The 26731-nt window shown below is 45.6% G+C and overlaps 1 protein-coding gene across 2 annotated transcripts in view; it reads left to right on the top strand.

Moving 5' to 3' along the window:
• The window catches only part of GRIP2 (glutamate receptor interacting protein 2), a 256543-nt gene that overhangs the window by 143271 nt on the left and 86541 nt on the right, over window positions 1–26731 (top strand). The window contains exon 1 of one of the 2 annotated variants that reach the window (XM_021531524.3): window positions 7347–7482. The exons of the other annotated variant lie outside the window; for it this stretch is intronic. Coding sequence (XP_021387199.1) covers window positions 7404–7482 — 79 coding nt within the window. The 5' untranslated portion in view covers window positions 7347–7403. Of the gene's footprint in view, window positions 1–7346; window positions 7483–26731 lie in introns of those variants that run through there. 2 annotated transcript variants of the gene reach the window in all.

Genomic DNA, 26731 nt, shown 5'->3' with positions numbered 1-26731 from the left:
TCCCTGAGCAGTTCACTTCTTATGCATTTTCTTTCTTTGAATCTATTGTCATGTTTTCTGATGAACTCCCTTCCTGGAAAGAATTGCTTACAGTTTTGTCTTCAAGCAATGAGCATAATAATAGATAATTAAAATGACTCAAGAAATTCAGGCACTAGACCACTCACATACTTTCCTTTATACATTCCTTTCTGAGAAGAAAACAGGAAGAAATATAGGGAGGAAATAAAACTGACTGATTTGAACAACAAAAAGCAATTCTAGCATCCCTCACAGGGAAATTTAAATGATTGTGCTGTTTTTAATATATTTGTATTGGAAAATGGTCAAGAACTGAGCTCTTGTTGAGCAAGTTCAGGCTTTGTCTGTCTGTCTGGCTGAGGTGCTATCATTTGGCACAGTGGAGCAGGCTGACTTCAGGTTGCCAGCAGCACAGGAGATATGCTGATGGTTAAAGCCTCACTGGCAGGTGCACCCTGATTTTGGAAACCTCAGGGAGTGAAGTAAACCCTGCACAAGCCCTGACCCTTCAGCATATCCATATTGTTGTGATTAATACAGATGGATTAACTGCACATTGGGCTCATGCTCTCAGTCCATGGGGACACAGCCAATGAGCAGAAAAGAGCTGGGTCCTGTTCCTACTCTGAGGCATCAGGTGAAGTTCAACCCAAGGACAGGAGGATATCATCAGCCTTTAAACGTCACCAAAGCTGAAGGCCTCCAGAGATGGCTTGTGTCACAGAAGGAAGTTTGTTCATGCATGTCCTACTCATACATGGGTCAGAGCCTGGATATCCTCTGTGTTCATTCCTTGGGGACCCATTTCAGACCTGTGCTGTCTCCCCACCACTGCCACAGGGAATGGGATTTAGAGCTGTAGTGCCTGGAGGGAGCAGTGGGTTGTTGTTTTGGGACCAGTGGCACAACCTCCATTGCTCACTTCACCCATGGTCTTGGGATGCTTCCAGCACTGGCCTGCCAGAACTCTGCCACACCCAGAGCATTTTCCCAAAAACCCTTTATCTTCTCCTTTTAATGTGGCTTGGGGTATCACGATATTTTCTTTTTCCAACAGTTGCACCACTTTTTATTTTTTCTTCCTGCACATAAACATCAAATGCTGTTTGCTGAATATTTCACTTGTTCTTATTTGGGCTGAAGGTTTCTGTTACCACTGGCCCTTAGGGGACCAATTTAGCTGCACTGAACCAGTTTTGGTGTTCAATTCCTTCTTTTCAAAGAGCTGCATTTACACATCAGTTGAACCCTTCGTATGCTGGCATCTTCCACACTTCCAGCTCAATGAATGTTTAAAAATGATGCATCCATCCCCACACACAGATATGCCTCTGCCTTCAAAATGCTGGGGGGACATGAAAGTCCTGCTGAGAAGCGGGGGAGATTTTGATGTAAATGATGACCCACAAGGGATGCAACCTCATTCCAGCTGAGTGAGGTTTTATGCACAGAAATGAAAAATATTCAGCCCATATATCATTAAAGTGTTGCAGCAAAGCCTCCCCAAGCCAGTGAGTGCCTTAGTAAATTCTGAATTGCTGACCAAGTCTCAGTTCTCTGCCCCCACCTGTGCTATGAGGTTGGCCTTTATAATTGCAAATGTGTCCTATTTGTGGGGCTCTTGTCCCTGGAAATCTTGATCTTGCTGGTGTCTTGTGGCATACCTTGGTGGACAAGCCTACAAAATTCACTCTGTTCTCTCCCAGTCCTAGTAAGAGATGTGGGCAGATGAAGTAATTCCATAGTCTCTAGTGTTTTTCAGATAAAATACACAGGATTAAAGTTCTTTTGGTGCCCATAGGTTTACATTTGGATACTGGAAATGCACCAATTGTGCTTATTGTTTTAGATTATGACTTTCCTTAATTTAATCAGAATTGTGATATTGATATCATGGTGGAGGAGAGAAGGTTTTGTGTTTTATTACAGGGAATTTTCAGAAGCATGATTATGACATCAGCACATTAGTCTTTTCATGAGGCTGGTGCCCTGCACTCACAGAGAAGCTGTACAAGAGCCCATCACACTGTCTTATTTGAATTGTCTTCCCACTCTCAGCTGCCTAGGAATCAGCCTATTCAGACTTCACAGGATAAAGATATTAGAGCCCAAACAAGCTCCTGTAGAGGATCCCTGAAGGTGGTGTGTGCATGTGTGCTGCACTGAGTGTGTGAATACCCCTAAGTTCTATACATTCCTTCTGGACCATTAAGCAGGACCCTTATTTCCTATCAGATTGTAGCATCTGAGTGATGGATTGCAGAACCCTGCCTATTGCCTGCCAGTTTGTTTAACTTCTCAAGCCCTTTTGGAAACCATGGTGCTGTTTAAGTAGAATACAAATTATTCAGAATTTGTTTTGCTGTAGCTGTTGGCACAATGGAATCTGCCATGGTCTTTAACCCTACTTGGCACAGCCTTTTCTCACTGTAGGATGGAGAAAGCCTGATGCAAGGGACTGTGATGCAACTGTTAGTACTAAAGATCTCCATCACAATCTGCAGTAGCAGAGATCTGTGCAGGGTCTAGTGTGATGGGCCAGGAAGGAAAGTGATTTAATGCTGGTACTGTCTAAATTGTGTTTTACTAGTTGTGTCCTAGTATTAGTAGTACATGACAGCCCTGTAGTCTGCACAGGGATATTCTGTGTGCAGGGCAATACACAATTTCAGTGATTCTATGATCTGTCCTCAGTATGGCTGACTAGACAGAGCATCCAAGAAAGGCATGTCCGTGTATTTCCCTTCCTGTCTCGTGTTGTCCCTGACAGTTCCTGGATGCTGCTGCTCAGTTCTGCACTTTCAGACTCTGCTGTTTAGGAATGGCACTGAAGCAGCATTATGTTTGCTTTTCCTATTTGAAATGTATATCCCCCCCTTTCCTTAAAGCTGCAGAGGGAGTGGGGTGGCATGTGCAGAAGGCCTCTGCAAAGACCACCCAAAGCCTGGGACACTTTTCTCTCTCAGGACTTCCCCCTGTAAAACATGCTCTGAACTGGCTCCTTTGGTGGCAAAGGTGTCAAGATGATCCCCAGTAGAAGCCCAAAGGGGATATTGGGATAAATTTATTTATTTGTGGCCTATCCTCTCAGCTTTGGTAGTCAAGTTATTAAAATGAGGCTTGTCAGCACACTGAAGAGGGTTGGGGGCTTTGCATCTTCCATGCGGTTTGATCCTGTGCGGCTCGTTAACACTCAGTTGCTTTTGTGATTAATTATTTAGTCTTCTCCCTAGATACTGGGGTATAATAGCACAACCCCCATTTCTGCTGAGATTCACAGTTCTTTGCTTCTTCCTTCAAGCTTCTCACATCACCTTGAAGCTCAGAGCCAGGCTGTCCAGGCTGCAGCACTTAAAGAGCCCGGCAGCTCCGGGGCTGCTGCTCGTCCTGTGGCACTGCTGGGAACGGATGAGGCCTCAGCCCATGGTGGCCATCAGTCCCAGCTCCTGCACTGCCCAAGTCAGTGGGAGCAGTGGGACAGCTGCCCCTGAGTGCTCTGTCCCTCCAAGTATGGCCTCTCACTCCAGCAGATACTTGAGGGGAGACATCAGACGGGGCTGGCATCGACTCTGTGTGCAGCCAGACACAAGAATTGCAAACTGGAGGCGAACTTGTCAGCAGGGAGACTTTATCTGGGGAGTCAGCCTCGGCAGCCCTCTTCCCTTTCTCTTTTGGATGCCTTTTGAACAGCTTTCAGTTCAAGTTTTTGTAATCATCCAAGCGTTGCTTTTTCAGCCTTTTGTTTTTGGGGGTGTTGCTCATTGCCTTGATTTGCTGTCTCTGGTCATTTGTGCAAAGTTTGTCAGGTCTCTGCACGTGGCAGTAGCCTGTGCCCATTATGGGGCAGGTATGGGGTGACCCTGAGTGTGCTGGTCTGTGATCACACACTGGATGTGTGTGGCCAGGCATAGGGTGAATTTGGGCCCAGTGGGTGCTGTGGTTGTTACTGGGGTTGTGTTTCAAAATGGGTGAGCTGAGAACTTGGAATGCCTGAACCTGTTCTTTAGGGCACCAAAGCCATGGATCATGTGCAACTGGTGGTGATGTAGGGCTAGCAGGAACCCCCAGCACTGGAAAGAACCTTCTTCCTTCCCCAGCTTTCCTTGGCTGTGCTTCCTGTGTGAAGCTGCTGGATAAGGCAAAGCCTGGGGTCTGAATAATTACCAAGGAATTAGTTGTGTTTTCTTTATGACACAGTCTCTCCCCTTCCTCTGATGTTTGCATCCTTTTCCTTTCATCTCGTGCCTCTGTGGCAAGCGCCTTGCACAGCCATGGGATGCGTGGGAGGCTCAGCCGAGGGGCAGGCAGGCGCATCCCGGTGCAGCAGGACTGGATCGTGTCCCCACCCTGCACATGTGCCAGATGTAACTCAGAGGGTGTGAGTCTGTCCTCTGCCTTGCTGCAAACTCCCTGTCTGCTGCTAGATGAGCCACTCTTCCCTCAGAGATATAAAACAGTGAAGTACCAACTGCCCTCCCCACCAAAGATGTTGGAAAAGCTTAGGAAACTGATGAAGCATTACACTTGCTTTCCTTATGTTTTATTAGGGCCCATAAATTAAATGGAAACTTACAATAATGTGGAAGGAAGCCAGGGAGAGAAATTATTTGTTGGAAAGACAACATGACTAATGGCTTTGCTGAATGTTAATTGAAAACATTGGAAATTTTAGCGATGTAACACCTGGAGGCAGCTGGCACGTAAGTGTGTAGAGCAGCCTACAACAGGCTGCATCGCTCACTCCTCTTTAGGGAGAACAGTAGTAACCAAAAGTTGTGGATCAAAAAGCACCTTTAAGACTTGGAGACAGATGATGGAGCCACAAAGCCCCAGACCTCTAAACAGCCTCTGATGTCCCACTGTCTCTGTTTTTACAGCTGAGGCTTCTGCTTGCAGACCAATTTACTGTCACTGAGTGTCTGTGCTGCAGTTTCCCCATAGGTTATAACTTTGGAATTTGTCATCCCTTACAGATCTATTGGGCATATCTCAGTTGACTTCCCAAGTCTGTACCTTGCTGTAGATCTGTGCAAATCCCTCTGGGACTGCCTGTGCTCTCTGTGGGTGCTCCTGTCCTCTGCTCACATGCCCTCCTCACAAAGCTTTCCCAGGCAGATCCAAGACCTTGAGCATCTCCAGGTGTTGTGTCAGGCGAGTGCTCCTGCAGCAGTGGATCCCTGTGGGTCCTGGCTCCCTCCACAGCATGATGGGGGTGTCACCGTTGTGTTGTGCAGTGTCACTGAGGCCCTCCCTGTCTCTGGGGGCACATCCAGCTTGCAGGAAAGACATTTCCAATGGGAGAATACTTGTGTGTGCCTCCACCTCCAGTGTCCATTAATAGCACATTAATAGCCTGCTGGGTCAGAGATTCTGAGGGTAACACATAAGCTGGAAAGAATCCAGAGCACAGGCTGGACTGGCTGCCCTGGCAATTAGGTCATAGTAAAATTAAATGTCAAGCCCTAAATGTGCATTTATTTTTCAAACTTAAGCAGCTCTTGAAATTACATTGGGTCACACTGTAAGTGTGGGTACACCAGGTATAGTTTTTTCACAACAAAACAGCATTTTAAGACCCCAGTATCATAATGATTGAGCCATATTTATCATGTTATTTATTAATAATTACCATTTTAGGGTATGGGTCTTAATATATAACCTTAAATTTATTCCACTGCTTAGTCTATTTAGTGCTCATGGAACAATTCATGTTACAGGGAAACTAATATACATAATAGCTTGTGGGATTCACACAATTTATAGGAATATGTTTACTTTTTCAGTTTCAAGAAATTAGCAAAATAGAAGGTAGCTCTGTAGTAAAAGAGTAGCTGAAGTAAAGAAAGTTAAAATACATATTATATACAACATCTTGGTAAAGTTTCACAAAATCATTCAATAACTGAAATGATTTTATTTATATTATGTTGGTTTTTTAATATGCTTGATTATATTCTACAGTGCCCTGAGCACCTTGACTTCATAAATAAAACAATTATGTAGAATCTTCATAATATGAAAATGAATGCTTAAATGCTCAGAGACATAAACATTCCAGCAGTTTTTCTAAGGCTAGTGATAAGGGTTCATAAATACGTTAATTTTTCCACTCTTAAATATTTCAGGTCAATGGAGTACAAGAGGAGATGTTAACAAAACCTGTGCTCTTTTCATAAGAGACTGGAGTGTTTGGAGGGCAGCTGCTCTACTGCAGCACTCTAATAACATCTCTAGATACTGCAGTAGCAATAAAGCATGACAGGATTGTGTAATAACTCGATTTATCACATTTTTAGTAACATGAAGAGGGTATGTTACAGCAGCTATCTAACCCAGAGCCTTGGGCAATTTGGGGCAGTTACTGCAGAGGGCCACCATTTATTGTTTTCCCTGAACTCACCAGAACTCCTTTAGGGGTGATGCTTGTACTGTTTTGCTTCTTGGAAGGGACGGGGAGCAAGACATGCACGTGTGCCTGTCCCACCTGCCTGCCAGGAGAGGCTTTGGGAAGGGGGCAAAGACAAGTTCAGTGCAAAGACATTTTAAATGTGCTCAGCCCAGTTTCCCTCCTGAGCTGATCTGGAGCCCTTACCTGCATCGTTTATGTGTTTTCCTCTTAGCTTTGTGACCTGGGGGATGGAACAAGAGAAAAACTCTGGGGTGGGAGTGCCTTTGTGCTGATTTTATAGTGGGAGCCTGTCTGGCCATTGGTGCCCTCTCCAGCCTGGGGTCAGTTCTCCTGAGAGCTGGTGTGGCTCTGCTTTATGCATGGAAGGAGCCACACATTACCCCAGTGTATGCCCCAGGAGGGGAACTGCTCCCAAGTCCTCAGTGGCCAAAGATTCATCATGGGATAATGCTGCAGGCAGTCTTTGAATGGACAGCTTCTTGCTGATTAGCACAGTGTAGGAAAACTGTGGGTTCTCTTCTCCCTTGTGTACATTTGCCCGTCTAATGATCACTTGGGTAGCAGACATGTAAAATTGGGTTGGATGGAGAGACTTCCAAAAGGATGCTACTTGACCCCTGCCTCCCACACATTCCAGAGCTTCTCAGTAGCCAGGAGGTGTCCCAGAAGAAGATAATTAGGCTCGTGCTATTTCAACTTCCTCTGATCCCTGAGAAAGAGTTAATTACAGTCTTCTCCCTCTTGCTCAAAGGTGGCTGGGTATTATTATCACAGCTGTAATTATTCATGCTAATTGCTTATTTGGAGAGGGAGAGAGCATGAGAGAGAGAAGTCCCAGACTCCCCCTCAGTGATTAGCAGAGCAGACCAGGTGCACTTTGCGCAGGCTGGTCCGAGGTGCTGCTGGGGCTGGAAGGAGGTTGGGGATGCTGGAGTGGCTGTGAGCGAGCTGTGGAACAGCCCTGGTCCTGCTAATGCTGCCACCTCCTCCAGGACTGAGGAAAAAGAGCATGCACTTCTTGCAGACCTTCCTCTGGTGGAGGGCACTCCGAGGTAATTGTACTGGGCTCTTCATTTGTTTTGTGGCTTAATTAACCTTTCATCATTTGTTTTGTTTTGTTTCAAATCTCCCTATGAGGGAGCAGGGTGGGTTGTAAGATGCATGTCTGAGGTCTGTGATTAAGCTCGTCTGCAGATCTTGCAGCTGATATTTCAATAACTGAACACAACCTCCACGATCCCCTGGCTGCCTCTGCGTTCCTGGGTTTGAGATGGAATGGGGAAAAAGAGGTGGCATGTCTGTCCTCTTCCCCAGTTATGGGCTTTTAATTACAAGGCTGATTGCCTTTGGAGGCTTATTCCTGTAACCAGATCTGGGTCTTGCCTGTTAAAAAGTAGTGGGTTTAAGCCTTATTTGTTGATAGACTAAGGGTATCAGAAGTGTGATGGTCTTGATTAGATGCTTTGAAGGCAGCAGCACAGTTAAATTTAGCATGCTGCAAAAGCTGAGACTTTGTGGGAAAACACAGTGTCTCCTTGGGCACACCTGGAGCAGTTTGGAGATGGTGGCGTGCTGTGGGCATGATGGCACATTGGCTTCTTCTGAAGTGACCAAGTGGTTGGTGAGGTGGGTGCTTGTTGGGAGAACTTGAGTCACCCTGAGAAATAATTATTTTATTTGGCTTTATTTTTTCCTGGAACAGCAGGACTTTATGTTCTGCTTGACTAGGGTTGCAGACTGCTCCTGGTATCTAATCTCTGCATGAGTCAGTGCAGTGGTGAGCAGTGGGCTGTTTTCTGTTGCTCTTTCCGTTTTCTTTTAAGTCTTTGATTCCTGCTGCTCTTAAGGCTGAGGAAAGCAACCTTAAGAATTGCACTTACAGGTGACGTAAACTATGCAGGTTTTAGCAAAATAACTGGAAGTAGCTGCTCCTGCCAAATACCTTGGGATGTCCCTCTATCCTTCCATAAAGGTGTCTGTGCTGTCCTCCTTATGGACAGCAGCCATGTGCTGTGCTGAAAGCCAAACCCACGGCTCTGCCTTCTAGAGATCTAAAATTACGATCCATACGCTTTAACTTCCTAACTGGCCATGATTATGTTTTAATGTACTGAATAAGCTTTTCATCTGGATGTTTTACTACTTAAATTTTGTAGGCTTTCCATGTTCCCATCGTCTTCCTGACAGAAGAATTGGCTGGGGATAGAGCACTGCTGCAGAAGGGACTGCAGTCATCCCCATCCTCTGGGTGGGAGGCAGGGACAGGGCTAGGGAAATGTTTCCTTGTGAGTATCAGAGAAGTTTGGATTGACAGAGAGATCAGAGGCTTAGGTCACTGTTCCAACAGGTATTGTGTTGCTGAGCCTCAGCTGAAGGTGTAGTTTTCTAAGCCTTTTGCATATTGCTTATTGAGAAAACTGTTCACCTTCAAGAAGCCACAGAATCCAAATATGCAGCAGTGATATACAATAGAAATCATATTTAGTAACCCAGTGCATCCAAATCTAGATCCCCTAAAGACAGCAAACTTTTTACTTCTTTCAAGTTAAGAGCCTTTTTACTTTCTGATGCATCTGGCCAAAGTGTAGTGATGTATTTTAAATTTTTTTTCTTCTATCCATATTTTCTGGCAATTACAACTTTATCATTTGCTTTTTTGTTCCCAAGTTGTGTGTATGAGTATGTTATCCAGCTAATTACTGCATACTGCTTTCTGTTATCCAGCTAATTACAACTTTCTGCTTTCCTATGGACCTTTGATTTCCCAGACATCTCCTAAATAAGACTGTTGTAGAAGATCAATGTACCTTTGTCTGCTTTCATAGCAAACCTCCCATGCCTTGCCAGCAGTGCTTGCTGCCTCTGTGTCTATGGTTTATTCTTCGTGGTGGAGTTGCAGGGCTGTGAGTGAGTTGAATTTCTTCACTGAGTAGTTCAGCTTCATGTACAAATTGCCTGGGCAGGTCAGAAATCTTCAGGCTTTTATACCTGATCTTTGCATCACAGGGGTTAAATTGTGGTGTGTTGCTGCCATCCAGGAGAGTGATGCTCCAGAGGAATGTAGTCTGGAGGATGCCAAAGCCCATGGGAGACTGTGATCTCCCTAATGAGGGAAACGTCCCTCCATGGAGCACCTACACAATGTCACAGTGTGTGCCTGGCTCTTATTGAGGTTCCTGACTGTGGGCCTCTGCAGGAACAGAATTTGCATTGAAAAATCTCTACAGTTCTTATATTTTTCAAGTCAGAAAGGGGTTCCTTGATGGATTTTTGTGTCCCCTATTTCTACTTGGATATCAGAGTTAGAGTATGTAGGTAAGGGGAAATCCTTAAATATCACTGGAATTTTCCATTATGTTGTTGTTAGTAGGGAAACAAAAATCCTGTAAGATGCTGTGATCATGATGTCTGTGCTGGCTTGTGTTAATGCTGGCTCTGGACTGACTGGGGTTAAGCTATTGCACCACTGTGGTTTTCATTTCTGTCCCCCAGGAAGGGAAGTGAGGCTACCAAGAGCAACTTGTCTGCTCGGTGCTTGGGGTTGGGAGCTGATGCTGGTGTGTGTGTGTGTGTGTGTTCAGTGGCTGCAGGGTGACCAACAGGAATCCTGCAAATGTTAACCACTTTTTTATTATTAATAATAATAATAAATGAAAAATTAGCCTTAACGATGTGGAACTAGCTGAGCTTGTGTGTCATAGGAAGAAAGCTGTAGGATGTCCAATATGGGTGAGTCCCAACTGGAGACAACACTGTTGCCCTTGACCTGCTGACATCCAGATTTCTGGGAAGCAAGAAAAGAGGCTTGGAGCAAGGGCTGGGTCAGAAGCTGGGGAGTGCAGTCTTGTAGCAGTTTGGTGCTAAATGGCTGCCTTTCATCTGCTGTTGACCTGTGCTGGACTTGGAGCTAATCAGGAGCTATCCAGACAAGCCTTTTGGACAGCAGCAGAGTCTAAGCAGACTTGGTGTGCTTTGATCTGTAAGATTCTCCTGTAGCATCAACCAGCCTTTCAACTGGTTGCTGTGGGAGAGAAGTTTTGATGGAATGAGGTGGCACAGTTGGGTTTACTGGATTTTTTTAAACTACTGTGGTTGAAATCAGAAAATGTAGATTAAAGGCTTTGGGAGTGAGGGGACATGGGAAACTGACCCCCCAGTCCACATCAACCATTGCAGTAGTTTGGCCAGTGTTACAATTTTCCTTTCTTTTCCCAAAAAGATCCACTAATTAAAAGGTTATATCAATCAGCATTCATTGAGTTTGACAGATCTGAGATTCAGTGCTAATTCATGGAGCAGCTCTACTCAGTGTGTGTGTGTATCTTTAGGGGCTGGGGCAGCAGGCAAGTCATCATCTGTCACTCTCAGTTCTTGCTCCATCTATACCTGGTATATCTGGGAGGGGAATGTAGAGGGGAGCCCTTCCACCACTGGGTGTGATTAGTGAACACCACAGAATAAAACAACCAAGCAAACTAAACATCTGTGTGTTAGCTATCAGAACACAGAAGCTGACAAAAAGTATGTGGGCAATGACCAAAATGCTCTTCTCAGAGAATGCCTACACTTCTCTATGGCCATCGCTAGCAGGACTCTGGGCCAAGCCCCAACAGTGTGGGACTGTGCAGCCTTAGAGTGGTTTTTCTACAAATTAGCCCTGGGAAACAGCCTAGCTGGAAATAATTTTCTGCTCCAAAGTGTAATTCCTGTAGCAGGTGATCTCCTTGGGGTTGGTTTTTTTTCCACACTTTTGGAAACAACATTGTGAAGGGCAAGTGCCGATATTAATTAGTTTTATTTCTTTTTGCTTCAGATATTGCTGTTTCCTTTCTTTTCCCTCATAGCACTCATGAGGGCATCCCTGATTATCCTCATCCCTGACAGAACTTCCAAACCCTTGCTTAAATCCTTCCTTGTCATTTTTTCTGACATGCAGTGATGACATAATGTGACAGGGACATATGTAACAAGCTTCTATGGAGAGACATATGTAGGAATATATATGTGTATAAATATTTTGGTAGCACTTAAATGTATTACCAGTTTCTCCCACATTCCTTTGGTGGTGCAACAACTGCTGGTGGGGATTTTGTGTTATCCCCAAGCTCCCAGGCAGACACATTGCAGCTTTCTGCTATATTCCACTTTAGTGCTCAACTAGAGATGAAAGGTCTTTTATAAAGTATCCCTGTTCATTTCCCAAGATATCCCAAGTAAATATTCTTGATAGTATTATTTTGACAATGAATAACCTGTTCTGCTCCTGCTTTGTGCTGTGTTGTTCTCTTCCCCACTGTGGCACTGTGCAGTTCCCATTCCACTGTTTCCTACTGAAGTCTGAAAAGCTTTGCTGCTGTGACTGTGTGAGGGCCTTTTCTACATCCATGACCATAAAATGAACGGGTGCTGACCTCGTAGGGATCTGATTGAGCTGTCCTGGGTGTATAACTCAGTGGAAATAATGGTATGTAATCTCACTCCTTACATTATCAATACCAGTGCAAAAAGCTCACGTGAACTGTCTTAACCCACACCCCATCACCTTTTGGTTGGCTGCTCTGTGCCTTCAAATACTCCTGTTTTTAGGGGCTGACATATATTTCTTCCCTTTCTTTACTCTTTGTGAGACTTAATTCAAGTTAGCACGTGAATTTTGTGTCTTGCTGAGTTTGCACGAGGGGAGCAGCAAAGGCAAATGTTAAAAGAGGATCTCATTTCTGTCGAAATGCTGGGAAAAGAGACGCTAAAGGGTATCCTGTGCTTCTGATGCACTTGACTGTATTACCAGCAAGTTACTATGGTGGCCAAGTCAGGCCCTCCTGGCTTCAATACTTGTGAATCCTGAAAAGCCCAGTGTAACTGGGTTGAAACCTCTTCTGAAGCCTAATTCCCCCTGACATCGGGTGGTTTTGTTTGGTTTTGGGGTGGTGTTTGTTTTTGTTGTTTGGGCTTTTAAAATAATGTATTTTTAAACTGTCTAGCAGTTATTTACTGTCATAGGTCAGCTTACAGAGGCAACAAAGCAAGAAAAATACAAACTGCATCGCAGCAGCAGCTTTCCTGCAGAAAGGAAAGGGTCTTGTTGTGACCCTGTATGTACGTGTGTGTAAGAATAAAAATATTAACCTGCATCCTTTTCTGTCCCCGTTGTCCTCCTGCAGCTCTGTTAGCCATTTTCAGAGGTGTGGAGTCCAACTGCAGGGACATGCTGCTCTCTCGTGGAGCTCCACACATTGCAGCTGAGGCTGGAGCACAGCGCTGCTCTACCTTGCAGCCTTAGGCTCAGCCCTGATGTAGCAGCCTCTGAAACAACTGATGCTTCTTTTTGGAAGGGAAAATGAGATTCTGCAGGTGATGAGATGAATGGCTTTCTTGTATTTATTTTCCAGCCAGCCCCTGCCTGTGGATGGAACATGCAGGAATACATTGTGGAGCTGGCTTGGCTTTGGTGAGCAGTAAGGAAGGATGAGGACATGATGGTAGGGACAGGTTTCTCCAGCCTTTTTTAAAGATTAGTCGAGCTGAAGAGCCTGTATGCATACCCAGGTTATTAGAGGCTTGTGTGCATGTCCAGCATGCTCCTACAGGCAGCCCTGTCTGTGTCTGCAGTGCTGCAGCCTGAGGCAAGGGCAGAGCTCTGGGCACTGCCAGACACGGGGCTAAATCCCTCTGGCAAAGCGTGGAGCAAACCTGAGGTCTGGGCTGCTCCCACAGAGGAGGAGGAATTGCTGTAGAGGAATCTGCTAAATGCTACCGTCATCCAACAGCTTCTGTCTGTTGGAAAATGCAGTGAATAAATGATAAGTGTATGGTGTGTGTGTGAACGAGGTGAATTTTTGGCAGCCTGGCTGTCATCGCAAGAGGGCAGAACTGGCTCATGGCTCGAGAGCTCCTCCAGCTCATGGCCCCAGCACGGGACAGCGGGACTGGCCTTGCCCTTGGCACTGGTGGCAGCCTGAGCAGTTGCTGGGCTGTCGGCACAAATGTGACTCCATCCCTCTGAATGTGCCCTTCAGCACCATATTACCTGAGGGAATATATAGATGAGACAGAAATATGTCTTGTGACCCTTCTCTAGTTGCTTAGAAAGGTCACCAGTACCTGTGTTACACTTATGGGTGGTCTCTCTATGATGTTAATAAAAGCTTCATTTTAATATTGATGTTAGAACTGAAAACATGAATTGATTGCTAATTAGCAGCAGCACTGTGGCTCAAGCAGTGCTGGCAATAATGCATGGAGGCAGCTTCACTAGCATTGCCTGCTCTGAACTCTGCAAATAGCATAAATGCAGATCACAGGTCCTGTTTGCAGTTAAAATAGTGGAGGTGCCATTGCTAATGAACACATTTTCTGAGCAGACAATTAGCAGGCCAATAATACTGGCAAATTTTGAGCCTATCTTCTGTGATGCTGCCTGGAAGGAGCTGGAAAGATCATGGTGGGAGACTGCCTCCTGGTCGGTCACCTGTTGGTGGTTTCTTTGCACTTCTAGGTAATGCAGAAATGCAGGGTTTAAAGCTTTTAAAGAAATTTTAGATTTAGAGTGGTGGGAGGAGAAAATCTTGTAGCATCTCTGTCAGTTCCAGTGGAAAATAATGACTTGTATAAGTTCAGCCACTCCCTCTGGTATCCTGCCTAGAGACTGAAGTGTAACACAGTGCAGGAAGTTTTTGGAAGTCCTTCTTGCTGAGACTGAGCCTCTTATCTCCCTCTGAGCTGCTCTGGCTCCCTGTAGAGTATCCTGGGATGGGAGAGTCTTTTGTTCTTCATCTGATCAAGAGCAGATCTAAAATATGGGTGCCCACACAGAAGACACTGAGGTCCCTGATCCTAGACTGGAGACAAAGTCAGTGTTGAGTATCTGGGCTGCAAACACATCCTGGATGCTGAAGCAAGTTTGTCAGAGCCATGAAGTAATTTGAAACTGAAAATTTGAAATGGCCCAAAACTCTGTCACGTCTCTGAGCTTATTGTCTGTCTGAAGAAAACCCACAGGTCATCCTTCCCTGCCTGCACTGCCATCACTCTCAGTCTACAACTACAGATATCTGTTACGTGGATTGGCATCCAGGCTCCCAAGTGCTTCTTAAGAAGGGTCTGTGGAGGTAAGAGATGCCATCCAAGCTGTCTGCTGCCCTCAGTCTCAAGTTGAGGGGATTTGTAGACCATCCCCAGGACAAAGGATAGAGTGCTGCTCGCTTCAGCTGGTTTTCACCCTGCCACAGGGAAAGGTGTGGTCAGCCAGTGTCCCAGGGCTGTGCAGCACCGTGGTGGAAGGTAGTCCCTGCTTCCCACACTGAGAGTTCAATTAGATCAAAGTTCTAAAAGGCAGCTGAAGCACAGCAGAAACATCTTGTCCTTGGGAGATTAGTGTCTGACTCATGCTAGCTTTGCCATTCTGTAGCTTGGGAGCTTCTCTTCCTCAAGGGATTTTTCCATTTTCTTTAAACTTGGAGGATTTTTTTGGAGCTGCGTGGCAGAGAAACAACTGGCAAGGCTGGACTGCTTTACTTCATCTTTCCTCCCAGCTGCAAGGTACAATCCAAAACCATTTCCTTGTCAACAGCTTTTCCTCTTGGCTGTTTTAGTCTCCTTGCCAAGGAAGCACAGGTTTCTCAGTTGCTCATTTCAGCAGTTGGAAAAACAGTGGCAACCTATTAGGCTTAGTGGGGTTGACATTTTCCTTCACTTTTCCCTTTTTTTTTTTTTTTTTTTTTTTTTTTTTTTTTTTTTTAATTATTTCTAACTGAACAATCTTTGAACATGGTGAAATGTTTGGAAGCAGTGTTATCCTTCTGAAATGTAGCTGAACTGTAATGTACTTACTGCACAGGTACTTGCTGCACTGGGGAGGGTTTTTGCTTTGATGTTCTGGATAAGGAGTCATCAGGAGGAAACCTTTAATGGGTGTTATTTAGGCTGGTTTGTGTCAAAATAGAAATCCATGGCACAACTCTACTGGACAGTTTGAAGTGTGGCAATCAATACAAGTATGACCTGTGCAATTTTTAGGTAAGACCACACAATCTTCACCTGAGTTTTCTGAGTTTCATTGATGCTATGAAGTCCAGCAGTAAAGTTATGATGAATGGACAACACTGCATTCTCTGGAATTTCTCCTAGGGTATGGGAATAGTGTGGCATTTTTAGCCCTCTCCTCCAGTTCTTTCCTGGGAATAAAAATTGGAGTTGTAAAACTGAAGGCAGAGCCATGCCATCACCCAAGCCATGCTGGCAATCTCTTCTGTGACGGGGGACCAGCTTTGTCAGGTTCAGAGTCAGCTCTGCCATCTATCACTCTGTGAGTCTGCACTAATCAGGTGCAACACTGGTGTCTGGATTACAGATTCTCCTCTAATGAGGTGATGGTAGGTGGTGCATGCCATTAACCTTTTAGGCTGTTTTAATTACTCAGTTTCTGATCAGGCACAGCTTGTATTAATATGTGATGGCTGAACTCAGTAGAATATTGCTGGAGCATCTTAGGCTCTACAGACTTCAGACCAGCCTCCTCTTTGCTTCCCTCATTTCCCAGCTCCATGCACAACAAAAGGAAGCCTGAAGCTCAGACATGGAATATGGGTTGGGGAGGGAATAGGGGCAGAAAACTAACATTAAAGAAAAAGCATACTGCAAAAACCTCTCAGTTTTTGTGTGTATTTCCACTTAGTAATTTTCTATATTTTACTTCTTAGTCTTCATATTTGCCTCTTAATTTTTGCCTCATCAGTCTTGGGAGTTGCTTTAAATGGGACTTTCCAAGTTTACTTCCCCACCACTCACTTTTTTACATCAAACAACTTCTTTAATCCTCTTTTGTCCCTACCTGAGCCCAGCATTTTCACAGGGAAAAAAAAAAATAAGCTTCTTGCAGTGGTTGATTGTGTTTGCTCTCCAGCTCTTTGGCTGGGTGACTTAACTCCTTGGGCAGGTAGTCCATAGAGAGGTGGTGTCTGGTGGCAGACAAAACAGTGCTTGGGGTGGGCTGTACTGGTGGGGGTGGGAAGATGTGTCCCCATAGCTCCTGGAGCAGAGCCAAATCCTGGGGCCAAGGGTGATGGGGTGCACCTGTCTAAAGAAGCAAAAGCTCCCTCCCAGAGCAGGTGGGTGCCTATGGTGATGTAGGAGGGACTGGTGGTGGGGCTGGCAGCTGTGGCCTCCAAACTGGAGCAGTGTGAGAAGGATCCCAAAATCTGGGCACTGGGCTGGCTCTTCAGGCTGCTGTGCAGAAACAAAGAGAAGTGGCCCTAACTTCTCCCATTGATCCAAATGTCACTGCAAAGCCTGAGGAGAGATTTCCCAAGTACCACAGATGAGTTGACAGGAACACACAGACAGAAAAGGGCTTTCCAAAGTGAAACAGGTGCAGTGGGACACATTGAATTAGCAAGGGAGCTGGTGGTAAACATTGTCCTCATCTTGATGAGAATGCATGGGGAACATAAATGTTGGTACGTTTGACTTAACATGACTGAAGAGCCTCATCTAAGATGCAGAGTAATGAATCTGATGTTACTTAGATCTGAACTTGTCCCTAGGCAATGACATTTGCCTCAGTGAAGACTCATCTTATACTGTATGTTCATTATAACTGAGTTCTGTTTAAGGATGCTCATTGTATAGCATCTCGTAAAACAAAATCAATTATGCTTCCACCATCTTATCTCTGCTAAATGTAAAATGGGAATTGATTGTTCCTTTGAGAAGAAAACTCTTTGTAACACTTCTCATCTGTGTCTAAATGTGTTCCTGGTAGGCCAAAACCATTTAGAAATAGCTGCAGCGAGAGTTGGATGCTGGTGCCGGATGGGGGCTGGTGCTGCCTTGTCCTGCCCTCAGAGAAATTATAGGAAGAGCTTTATGCTGCCTTAATACAGCATCCTTTCTGCAAATGCATTTGAACAACAGTGTAGAGACCAGGACAAGATGTAATACCTGCTCAAATCATGCTCTTGGTGTGTCAGATTAGTTGCAGGTGCAATGGCAAAGCAGTCTTGTTTAACACATTTTTATCTTCTGTACCAATGGATCCAAATGGATGAAAAAGATCAGGAGTGCTGGGCCACAGCATGTGGGAGGGAAGCCTGAGTCATGAGTGGTTCTTAAATGACAGCAGAATTGAAATGCCACAAAAGCCTCAACCATGCACCCTTGTAGGCTGCTAATTGTTGATGATCTGCAAAGTCTCAGCTGAACTTCTAAGAGTGGTCTATTTCCCTAAAGGAAAAGAGGAATAAGCCAGCCTTTTGTTCTAGCCTCTCAGCTGAGCTATGAGAACATGTGTGACAGAGAAGGTATGGCTTCCCTTGTACTGCTGGTTGAGATGGGCTGGCATCACTACCCTGGGTCCCCAAAATGCTTCTCCCCCACTTCTCCTGTGGCACCAAGTGGAGCCCACAAGTGGCCTGAAGTTCTCTTGGCATTCTGGTGATGGTGGTAGTGTACTGTGCCTCTGTAGGTGAAAGGACTAAGGTGCAAAGATGAGCTGCCCCCTTTTATTCTGGGGGAAATGAGTCCAGAGAGTGATGCTGGGGAGGGTGGGAGTGTGGGGCAAAGGACTGCTGGATGCAGAACTGCTCCTGAGAGTGCTGAGAACCCTTTTTCTTTCCCAAAAGGTAAGGGTGCCCTTCTAGTATAGAAAGCTCCAGGCTCTATTGCCTGATTGAGAACCATCTTCCATTATGTGGTTCCCTTATTCACCAGGTCTCTTGCTTGCACTTGGGTTGTTTTTAATTCTCTCCAGGCTGTGCTGGAAACTTCCTAGTCAAGGCTGAGGAACATCAGATTTGACTGGAATGAGGTATTTTCACCAGGTAACAACTGTCGCTTGAGGATTTAGCTGGAAAAATTTTTCAACCTGTTTAATTTTCCTACAAACCTGGTGTTGTGAGTCTAGTAGGACTCACAGCTCTGTGAATCACTCCCTGGCCTGGCACTGGTGGCTTCAGGGACCTGATGGAGAAGAGCCAAGTTATGGAGGTGGCATGCAGAGCACTGCAGCATGCTGTCGCCAGGTTGCCCTGACAAAAATAGCTGTGCATGCCTCAGGTTGAGGCTCTGTGTGATGAGTACAAATTAGGAGCTTACTGCTCACTTTGAAGTCAGTAGAAGAAGGACCAACTTGATCCTCCCTGCTGACAGACCCAAGAGATTGCTACTCTTCTTTTGTCCCTAAACCCAGTGCTGAATAATTCTGAAAAAAGACATATTGGAGGTATAGCTCAGTGCCTGGGGAGATGTTGGAGGTATTAGTAGGTCACTAGTTAAACCTATGTAAAACTCTCCAGGGCTTAGTTTGAGGTCAGAGCCTTGTCCTCAGATGTAAGACCTGCTTATTGCATGGCAGGGCTCAGGCACAAATACCTGCCCCCTTCCTCCCAGCTCCTTGGGGCTTGCAGCATTGCTGGCTCCTTCCTTGCTTCCTTATTGACTTGGTCATCTCTGTGAAAACACAATACTTTCCTAAATTTAGCTTCATAAAGACTGTGGGTGTTGTCTCTTCTCCCCCCTTCCTCCGTTTCAAAAGCCATCTTAAAAACTGCACAGCGATTTAAATGGCAGCTTGATGGGAATCCATGGCAAATGACTCTGCAATTAGTAAATCTCTCCTATTGTGACAGCTCTACTATTAAACTGCCATAAATGCCAGGCTATTAATCTGCTGTCTGCTCAATCCCCATGCTTCCCCTTCCTTGCCTGTCCTTTTCACCATTTAATTTTTTTTTTTTTAAGTTTTAACTGCCTTCCAGCAAATGTTTTCAGGGAGGGGGTATGAGGTTGCAGTGGGAAGAAGGCTTTGTGGCCCTGTCCTTTAGGAGCTCTTCACCTGTAAGAAAGGTGAGAGAAAACACTGAATGGTCATCTCATTTGCTTTGAAACTTTTGCTAGTTCAAAACTGAAGTGAAACTCCTAATTTGCAAAAGTCCAAGGAAGGTGAAAGTGTAGGGAGAGAAGCTGTGACAGCAGCTGGGCAGCAATATTGTCTTGGGAAAAGCCATAGCTGTCCTAATGACACACTGAACTTCACAGCTGCCATTTTCTCCATCCCATGACACAGATGAGCATCACATTTCTGGGCCCATAAATCTGCTCTGTCACCCCAGGGCTTGGGGACAGGGGACAGGCAATGTGCTGGGGCAGAAGCCTGCAGGGCTGCAAACATCAGTGACAGCAGAGCCTCCAATTTCAGCCCAGTGTTTCCATAGTGGTGGTATGTTGTGTGAGGGCAGCACACTCTTGTGCACTCATCCCTCTGGAAAAGCAGAGGCTGCCAATCCAGGGGCAGAAGGAGCTGAGGAGTGGCTGCTGCAGCGTGGGACTGGAGTGGCAGGAAGGTTTTGCATTTATTCTGAGCATTGAGATCGGCCTGTTGAGGTGACACTTCTGTCCTGGGATTTCTGCTAGGCATAGCAGCTGTGTCCTCTGCAGTGGTGTGAGGATGAGCTCATTGCAGGGACGTGTCTGTGGGCTGGTGAGAAAACACACAGGAAGTCCCCAGCAGCCTTAAATCTGTGACCTCATGGCACAGAGCTGCTGTTCAGTGTGTTCCTGGTCTCAGTGCAGAGATCTGCCCACCCTGCAGCTCTCCATGTACCATGGTGGTCCATGGAGGAAGAGCTGATGATGGTGCTATCCACTGCAGCCTGGCAGCTTTGCAGAAAATCTGGATATGTACTTAGAAAATGTGCATGTATAGCTTTCCTGTTCCTCCAGTATATTTGCACCTGCTGTTTTGAGAAGAGTACTGACTGGACTATATCTTTCTTAACGCTGGAAAAATTGGGATTCTATGGCCTTTCAACAGCTGGAGTATAATGAAAGCATCTACCCAGGGATGGGCCTTGGAAGATGTAACAGAAAAGTGACCCATCAGCACAAAATCTGAGACTTAAAAACTGTTTGGGGGATGAAACAAAGGGAAAAACTCCTCTGATGGGGAACGGCATCTTCGTTTTTCAGGTTTTTCCCTCAGCCTCAATGGCTTAAACACAGCTGTGATGGTGTAAATCAGCTGTGTCATGTAAATACCTAAATTTTGTGTCCTGTTGCTATAGAAACTTTCCCAAAGCCTGGATACCAGCACAGCCACTTTGTTGTTTTGGGAACACTGGATGCCTCTAAGCTGGGGCATCCAGTCCTGGAGATCTCCTGTGGACTCAGGCCCATTCTGGAAAGGACTTTTTTTGGCTGTTGCATTTGGGCTGCTGAGGTATTAGAGAAAGTGAAGATCTGCATGCACTTAGTGCCAGCTTTATTCCCTGGTGACAGGAGATGGGTTTCTGCCGAGCACGCTGCCCTCTGTTAACTGCGGGTATTTGGGAGATTCTTAAATACAGTATTATATCCCTAATTATGCAGAAATCCTTCAATCTGGCGTGTTTCATCTGGAATTATGCTCAACTGTCAAATCCTGCCAAATACCTTCTTAGAGCGAGGGAGGCTGGTGCACTTGGGCTGCTCTCTGCAGAGAGGAGAATCCTGGCCACGAGGCCACAGCTCCCAGCCCTGGGCAGGATCAGAGATGTGGATGCTGCTGGAGTGGCTCTGCCAATGTCCCTTTTCACAGGGGACAGCAGGTACACCCACCTTCCCTCACCCATGTGGTCCCAGTGTAAGCATTTATGTTGTTGGAAGCTTCCCAAGTAAGGGGAGTATTTTTATTTGTCTGTGGAGTGAGTTCATGGCAACACTTCCAGAGAGGTTCCTTCCAACCCAAGTGATTCCATGAAGACAGGGAAGGAGAGAGTGGCTTGGAGAGAGGATTGATGTGGTAGCTACAGTAATGACCTGTAAAGAATGTTTGCACCTTCCTCCTCCAATACCCTTCTCCTCTGGCTAAATCACTGTACACCAAGAGTGAGTCATTCTGGGGATAACTGGAGCTGCATGATGCTTTGTATATTTAATAATGTATTTAATGTAGCTGCAATTCAGATCACAAATGCCCTTTGTAATGGTGAGACTACTGCCTAAAAAAACATCCTGATGGGCTTGAGGCAATGCTATTTCTAAAGTAATCCACTTTTTAATTACTTTGGAACACCACATAAAATGTAAGTAATTGGGCATACCTGGGCACCATCTACATGCAATGGTCTCCAGGAATGTGTGGTTACTGCAGGAGTGCACCTCAAATCTTGCAAGGAAGCTTTAATGTCACCATTGTGACCTGCCTCTCAGGTGTTACTTGTTGGTTCAGAGCCTCTTTAAGCTTCACTGCTCTGTTTTGATCAAGACCTGTTTGATCCTGTTGTCTGTCATTTGACATATGTACATCAATTCTCAGCTATAAAGAAAGCAATCCCTTAATTTTCACTCGAATCTCCACATCCTACTAAGCTTTGTGCTGCTTCTCAGAAATGAATGAATAGTTGAGTAAATGGGGTTTATAGTACAGTATATTTTGGAGAATAAATATTCTTAAGCGATCACTCTGTAAATAATTGGACAGAATATTTCTATTACAAAAAGCTTTTTCTAGGAAACTCTTCTATAATGCTAGTTCAGTTCTGCAGTAGGTCTGTAACTGCATGTCAGGGATGTCAGCTAATATGAAGGTAGGTGATCACAAAACTACAAAACTAGGTCTTCACAGTGCTTCTTACTGCTTTCAGAAAAGAATTTTCTCTCTGCTTTTTTGTTTTCGTTTGAAAAGAAGACAACCATCAAAGCATCTTTTTTTGCCAAATATATAGCTTTAAAACATGGTTTTCTTGGTCATAATTTATCCAGTGTTGATTCTGGCTTGGATTCTGTGTGTTCATATTTGTGGAGTAATAAGGTTTTTGGTATTGTTCCCAGTGGCTCTTGCATTGAAATGCACTCTTGGAGTAGGAGGTGTAGCTCTAGAGTCAGCTTCTACAGGAATTTTGTGCCTTTGAGTACCAGAAACAGCACCCAGGAAAGCAGTAATGAACAAATCTCTAACTTTTAATGCCTTCTTGCACAAATAACTACCACATTTCAGCATGTGAACAGCTGCTGAGGTAGCAGAGAGTGTGCACTTGCTCACGAGCAATCTAAAGGTGTAAATGATAAAGCATCATTCCCATAAACTGGGTCACTGGGTTAAGAGAGTTTTGAAAACATCCCCTCCTAACCCATGCCTCTAGTATCTCAGCATCCATCTAGATTTTAATATGGCCATATGTTCATGATATGAGTGTCTGTCATCTGCTTGCTCTGAGGATTTTCTCCCTTAGTTGAGGAAATACTTTGCAAGATCGAGATCACTGCTGAATGCAGGATGATGCTGTGACTGGCAACAATTCATCTTCATTTGAACACTAAATATTCCAATTCACCAGCTAATGAAAGACTTGAATTAGGATAGCAACTTCGTGACTGTTCCAGGAAGGGTTTGAAAAGGCAATATTGAGCTGTACTTCACACAAATTCAGTTTTTAAAAACTAGCTGAGCTTTTGAAATTTCTGAGTATGGTACCCATTGCCTGGACTCTTGTGTCTTCTGCTTCCATGGGTTTGACTGAGACACTCTTGTATGGGTAGTGTTTGCACTGCTTCCTTCCTGGGTTTGAGTATGTTCTTTTTGATAGTGACTCAGCAGAAAATTCTAGGTTTTAGGGACAGGAGGAATAGGGGAAGCAGTTACTGAGCTGTATTTGCTGTTGTGGTCAAAAGAGATGAATCTTCTCTCTAGTTTACAGATTGAATAAATTTCCTAACTTTAGCAAGGGACTCGAGATGACCTGCTCTCTAGACATGTCCTCTCCTTGGGCATTCTAGGGGAACCCCTGGAGATGCTGTTAGACAGCTCATACAGGTGGGGCTGGCTCCCTTCCCTAGTGCCTTTCTGAACAGCATTGCTGAGACATTATGACACAAAATATTAGCTTGACTTGTTGATTCAAACACTAAATGTTTCCTCCTTCTCCCTTTACCTTCTGGGCCCAAGCGTTCTGTTGCTTTTGTGATCTCCAGTCTGGGCAGGGTGGGCTGGCACACTGTCACTCCTAATGGTGTGGCCTTCCCTGGTCTGATCATAGAAATAGGAAAAGCTGCTTTGCTAACAGGTTTTGTGACCCCTTTGGGACTGGTAATCAGGATCTTGCAAGGAGGTGCCATACGCTGGTTTTGTGAGCAGCAGGAGTGCAGATTTCAGGTAAGGAACTTGGTCTTCCTTGCCCTGCAGCAGAAAGAGCTGAATGGCTACAACCTCATTTGTTAATTTAAGATGTCTTTGAATGTATATTTTCTCTCCCTCCCCTCTTTCTGAGAAATGGGCTTCTCTCTGCCTTTGCTATTAGGGATCCTCCTCTCCTTTATGTACATCTCTCCCTTTGAGCCCACAGGATCAAGCCAACCCTTTTTTCTCATGTCATACAAATCCCATCTAGTCCAGCTAGTCAAGATTCCCAACTAGCTTTATGGGCACTCTGTGAGAGCAATAGGTCGTAGCTGTCACTGTGGTTAGCAGAATTAATTACTCTTGTTTTAAATGGAAGACAGTTGTTCTCCCAGCTGGCTCCTTTAAATCTTCTCCCTGCCTAGAGCTTAGCAGCCAGGTCCCAGCCACCCTGAGGTTTGTGGGATCATGTTCTGACTTTCATGGGATAATGACTTTTCTGCCCTTGTCCAAATGACACTGACTACTGGTTACAAAAGAAACATAGTAAATTCATCTGTTAGCTGTTCTCTTTCCTGCAAGATTTACTTCCATCAGGGATTTTTACAGCCCAATGCTGTGTCTTTCATGATAGTGATGTGTGGTGGAGGAAATTTATTGTTCCCTTTCTAATAGATAGCTGTAATTTCATTTCAGAACAAGCACTTTATGTGCAAGGAAGAGATTCCATTATGCCACCACACAGCATTGGGAGCATCTGTGGCAGTGGGGTATTTGGATTAAAGAGAGTAAAGGCTGCACATCTGCTGCCCTCCACCCCTATTCACAGAACAAAGTGTTAATCCTAAAGAAAAGAAAGCAATTAGCTTGTAAACCCTTCCTGAACCCACTGGAAGATTAGCCATTTTCAATTAAAGCTTTTCAGCTGGAAAGATAATGGGCTAAAATTTCCAGCTTAAAAAAAAAAATACTATTATTGACCATGTGGCTTTATTTCTGCCAATTTGCGTCCTTTATAATTAGCTACCCTGAGATAATTAGGACTGCCTCACGCCATACCCTGATCCCCACTCTCCCCCCTTACAACGCAAAGGGGAAAATGACTTCGTGGCTGGTCTCTTGGCCTGTTGCAGCTGTCATGGATCCGCTGGTGTTGTGTGGACCCACGCTGGGGACGAGCCTAAGCGGTATTTGATAGGTGACTGTAACACACCAGTGACGGACAAACCTTCCCGGGCTGCGGGGAGCGTGCTCCGACTGCTCCCGGCGAGCCCGGCTGGGAGCGGGGAGGCTGCTCCCGCCCTGCAAACCTGCGCCAACAAGCAGTTTGCGGTCCCTCAGGGATCCGCGTGTTCTGAAGCCAAAATGCTTCGTACATCGCCGGTCTCAGCACTTGGGGGTTACCCGGAGCTGTGTGTGGCTCTGCCGTGCCCCGGCTGGGGAGGTCAAACTTGGCAAGCTGGAGCGGGATCCGGCCGGCAGCCGGGACCCCGCGGCTGCGCCCGCCCCGTCCGAGGGCGGCCGAGCTCCGGCACCTCCGGCACCTCATCCCCCTCGGGCGGCTGGGGAGAGCCGGGAGCCCTCCTGAGGCGGCCGGGGAGCCTGACCTGGATTCCCCCCGCGCTGGGAAGCTGCTGCCTGGCGTGGCAGCCCTTTTGGGTCATGTCTGTCTGCTCTCTGTGATCGGCTCCCCCCGCGGAGTGTGGCACGGGTGCTGCTCGGCGTGGGCTGTGCTGCTTCCAGCACAGGGGAGAGCCGGGCTGGAGCTGACACCGGCCGTCCAGCGCTCAGCTGGGCACCCCTGTCCGCTCTGCCCTGTGTCCCTGCCACCACGAGTTAATGCCGCCGGCTTTGGTGGCTTTGGTCCCTACATGTGACTCCGAAGCCCGGCTGTGTCTGTGCTGCTGGTATTGGCTCTGCTATGGCTGAGCAAAAACCGAGAAGGAAGGCTGACCTTTCAGGCAGGCAGCCTGAGGTGCCTCACATGAGGAACCTCCTCAGCCAAGGACTTCTGAATGAGGTGAGCTCACTGAGGTATCTGAATGCAAAACCATCCGGAGCTCTGACTCCTGGGTGCAACGTGGGCTGTGCTTTTTCTGAGTCACCAAAATTATTGGTATTGCTTTTAGTTCTTGGCTGTCTCTCATGTAGACCGTGGCCAGGTCTCACCTAGCTTTGCCTTGTCTCTTTTAGAAGAGTCGCACAGCATAGATGCTGCGTAGTAGCATGCTAGAGAATATATAAAAGCCATTAAAGCTTTTGTTTGGTGGAGGAATACGGCTTGGTGCTCTTGGGATTTCACTGGCCTTATCATGCTGCTGATACTAATACTTGTCTTTAGCAGTCAGCGCTTTTCCTGCTATTTCTTTGTTGAAACACATATGAAAATGTGCCTTGGAAAATATTTTATATCTCAGCTAGTTAATACAGCACCTTGGAGAGAAGGTGTCTGATGCAACAGAGTACAAATGAAGCCTCATTAAGCAGGAATTCAGTGATTCTACTGAATGCCCCAGCAATTAAATTTCATCTCGTTTCATATGCAGGTCAGGAGAGTTAGGAAAGAGAATAGAGGCAGCAGAGCAATGTGGCTCTGTATTATGCAAATTAGTGTTAACATGGCATTTCATTTATTGTTAATGCATTGTTACACTGCTACTCATTGAAAAGAAACTGTGTGGCAACGGGTAAGACTGATGACCCACTTGCTTATTTTCCCTTCTGCATTGGCAGCATTGCTTTTGCAGAAACCAATGCCAAGATAAATGCTTTAAGGAGAAGATGCAGAAGTTTTTCTTCCCACAGGCAGGAGTGGAGTTGGATGCTAAGACCTGTCCTACAGGTTGCAGCATTGCCTCTTTCTCTGTCTTTTTCTGTCTTTTTTTCTCATGTCTGTGGCAATGCCACATCCCTGCTACTAGAAGGGTCCTGTCTTTGGGCTCAAGCACTGCATCCTTTTGGATCAAGGGGAAGAAGTCTTTCAGTCCCTACTACTGCAAAGACCTGAGCTCTTGTGGCATGAGGGGTTGAGGGATGCTGATGTGCTTTGCAGCCCCATCCACCTGCTCACACCTCTGCTCCCTGCCATCCTGTGGCAGCTCTTTGGAGCTGACTGAGCTCTAGGGTTGTGTTCTATTCTTGTAGGGCTGCAGTGCCTGTTTCCCATTTTCTCTCTATATCCAAAGGTCTGTAGCAGAAGTTGTTTTCTCTCA

This window comes from Lonchura striata, chromosome 12 (assembly GCF_046129695.1).
Source record: "Lonchura striata isolate bLonStr1 chromosome 12, bLonStr1.mat, whole genome shotgun sequence".
Lineage (NCBI taxonomy): Eukaryota > Metazoa > Chordata > Aves > Passeriformes > Estrildidae > Lonchura > Lonchura striata.
Note: the sequence above shows the minus strand (reverse complement) of the source record. Positions and strands in the feature narration are given on the sequence as shown.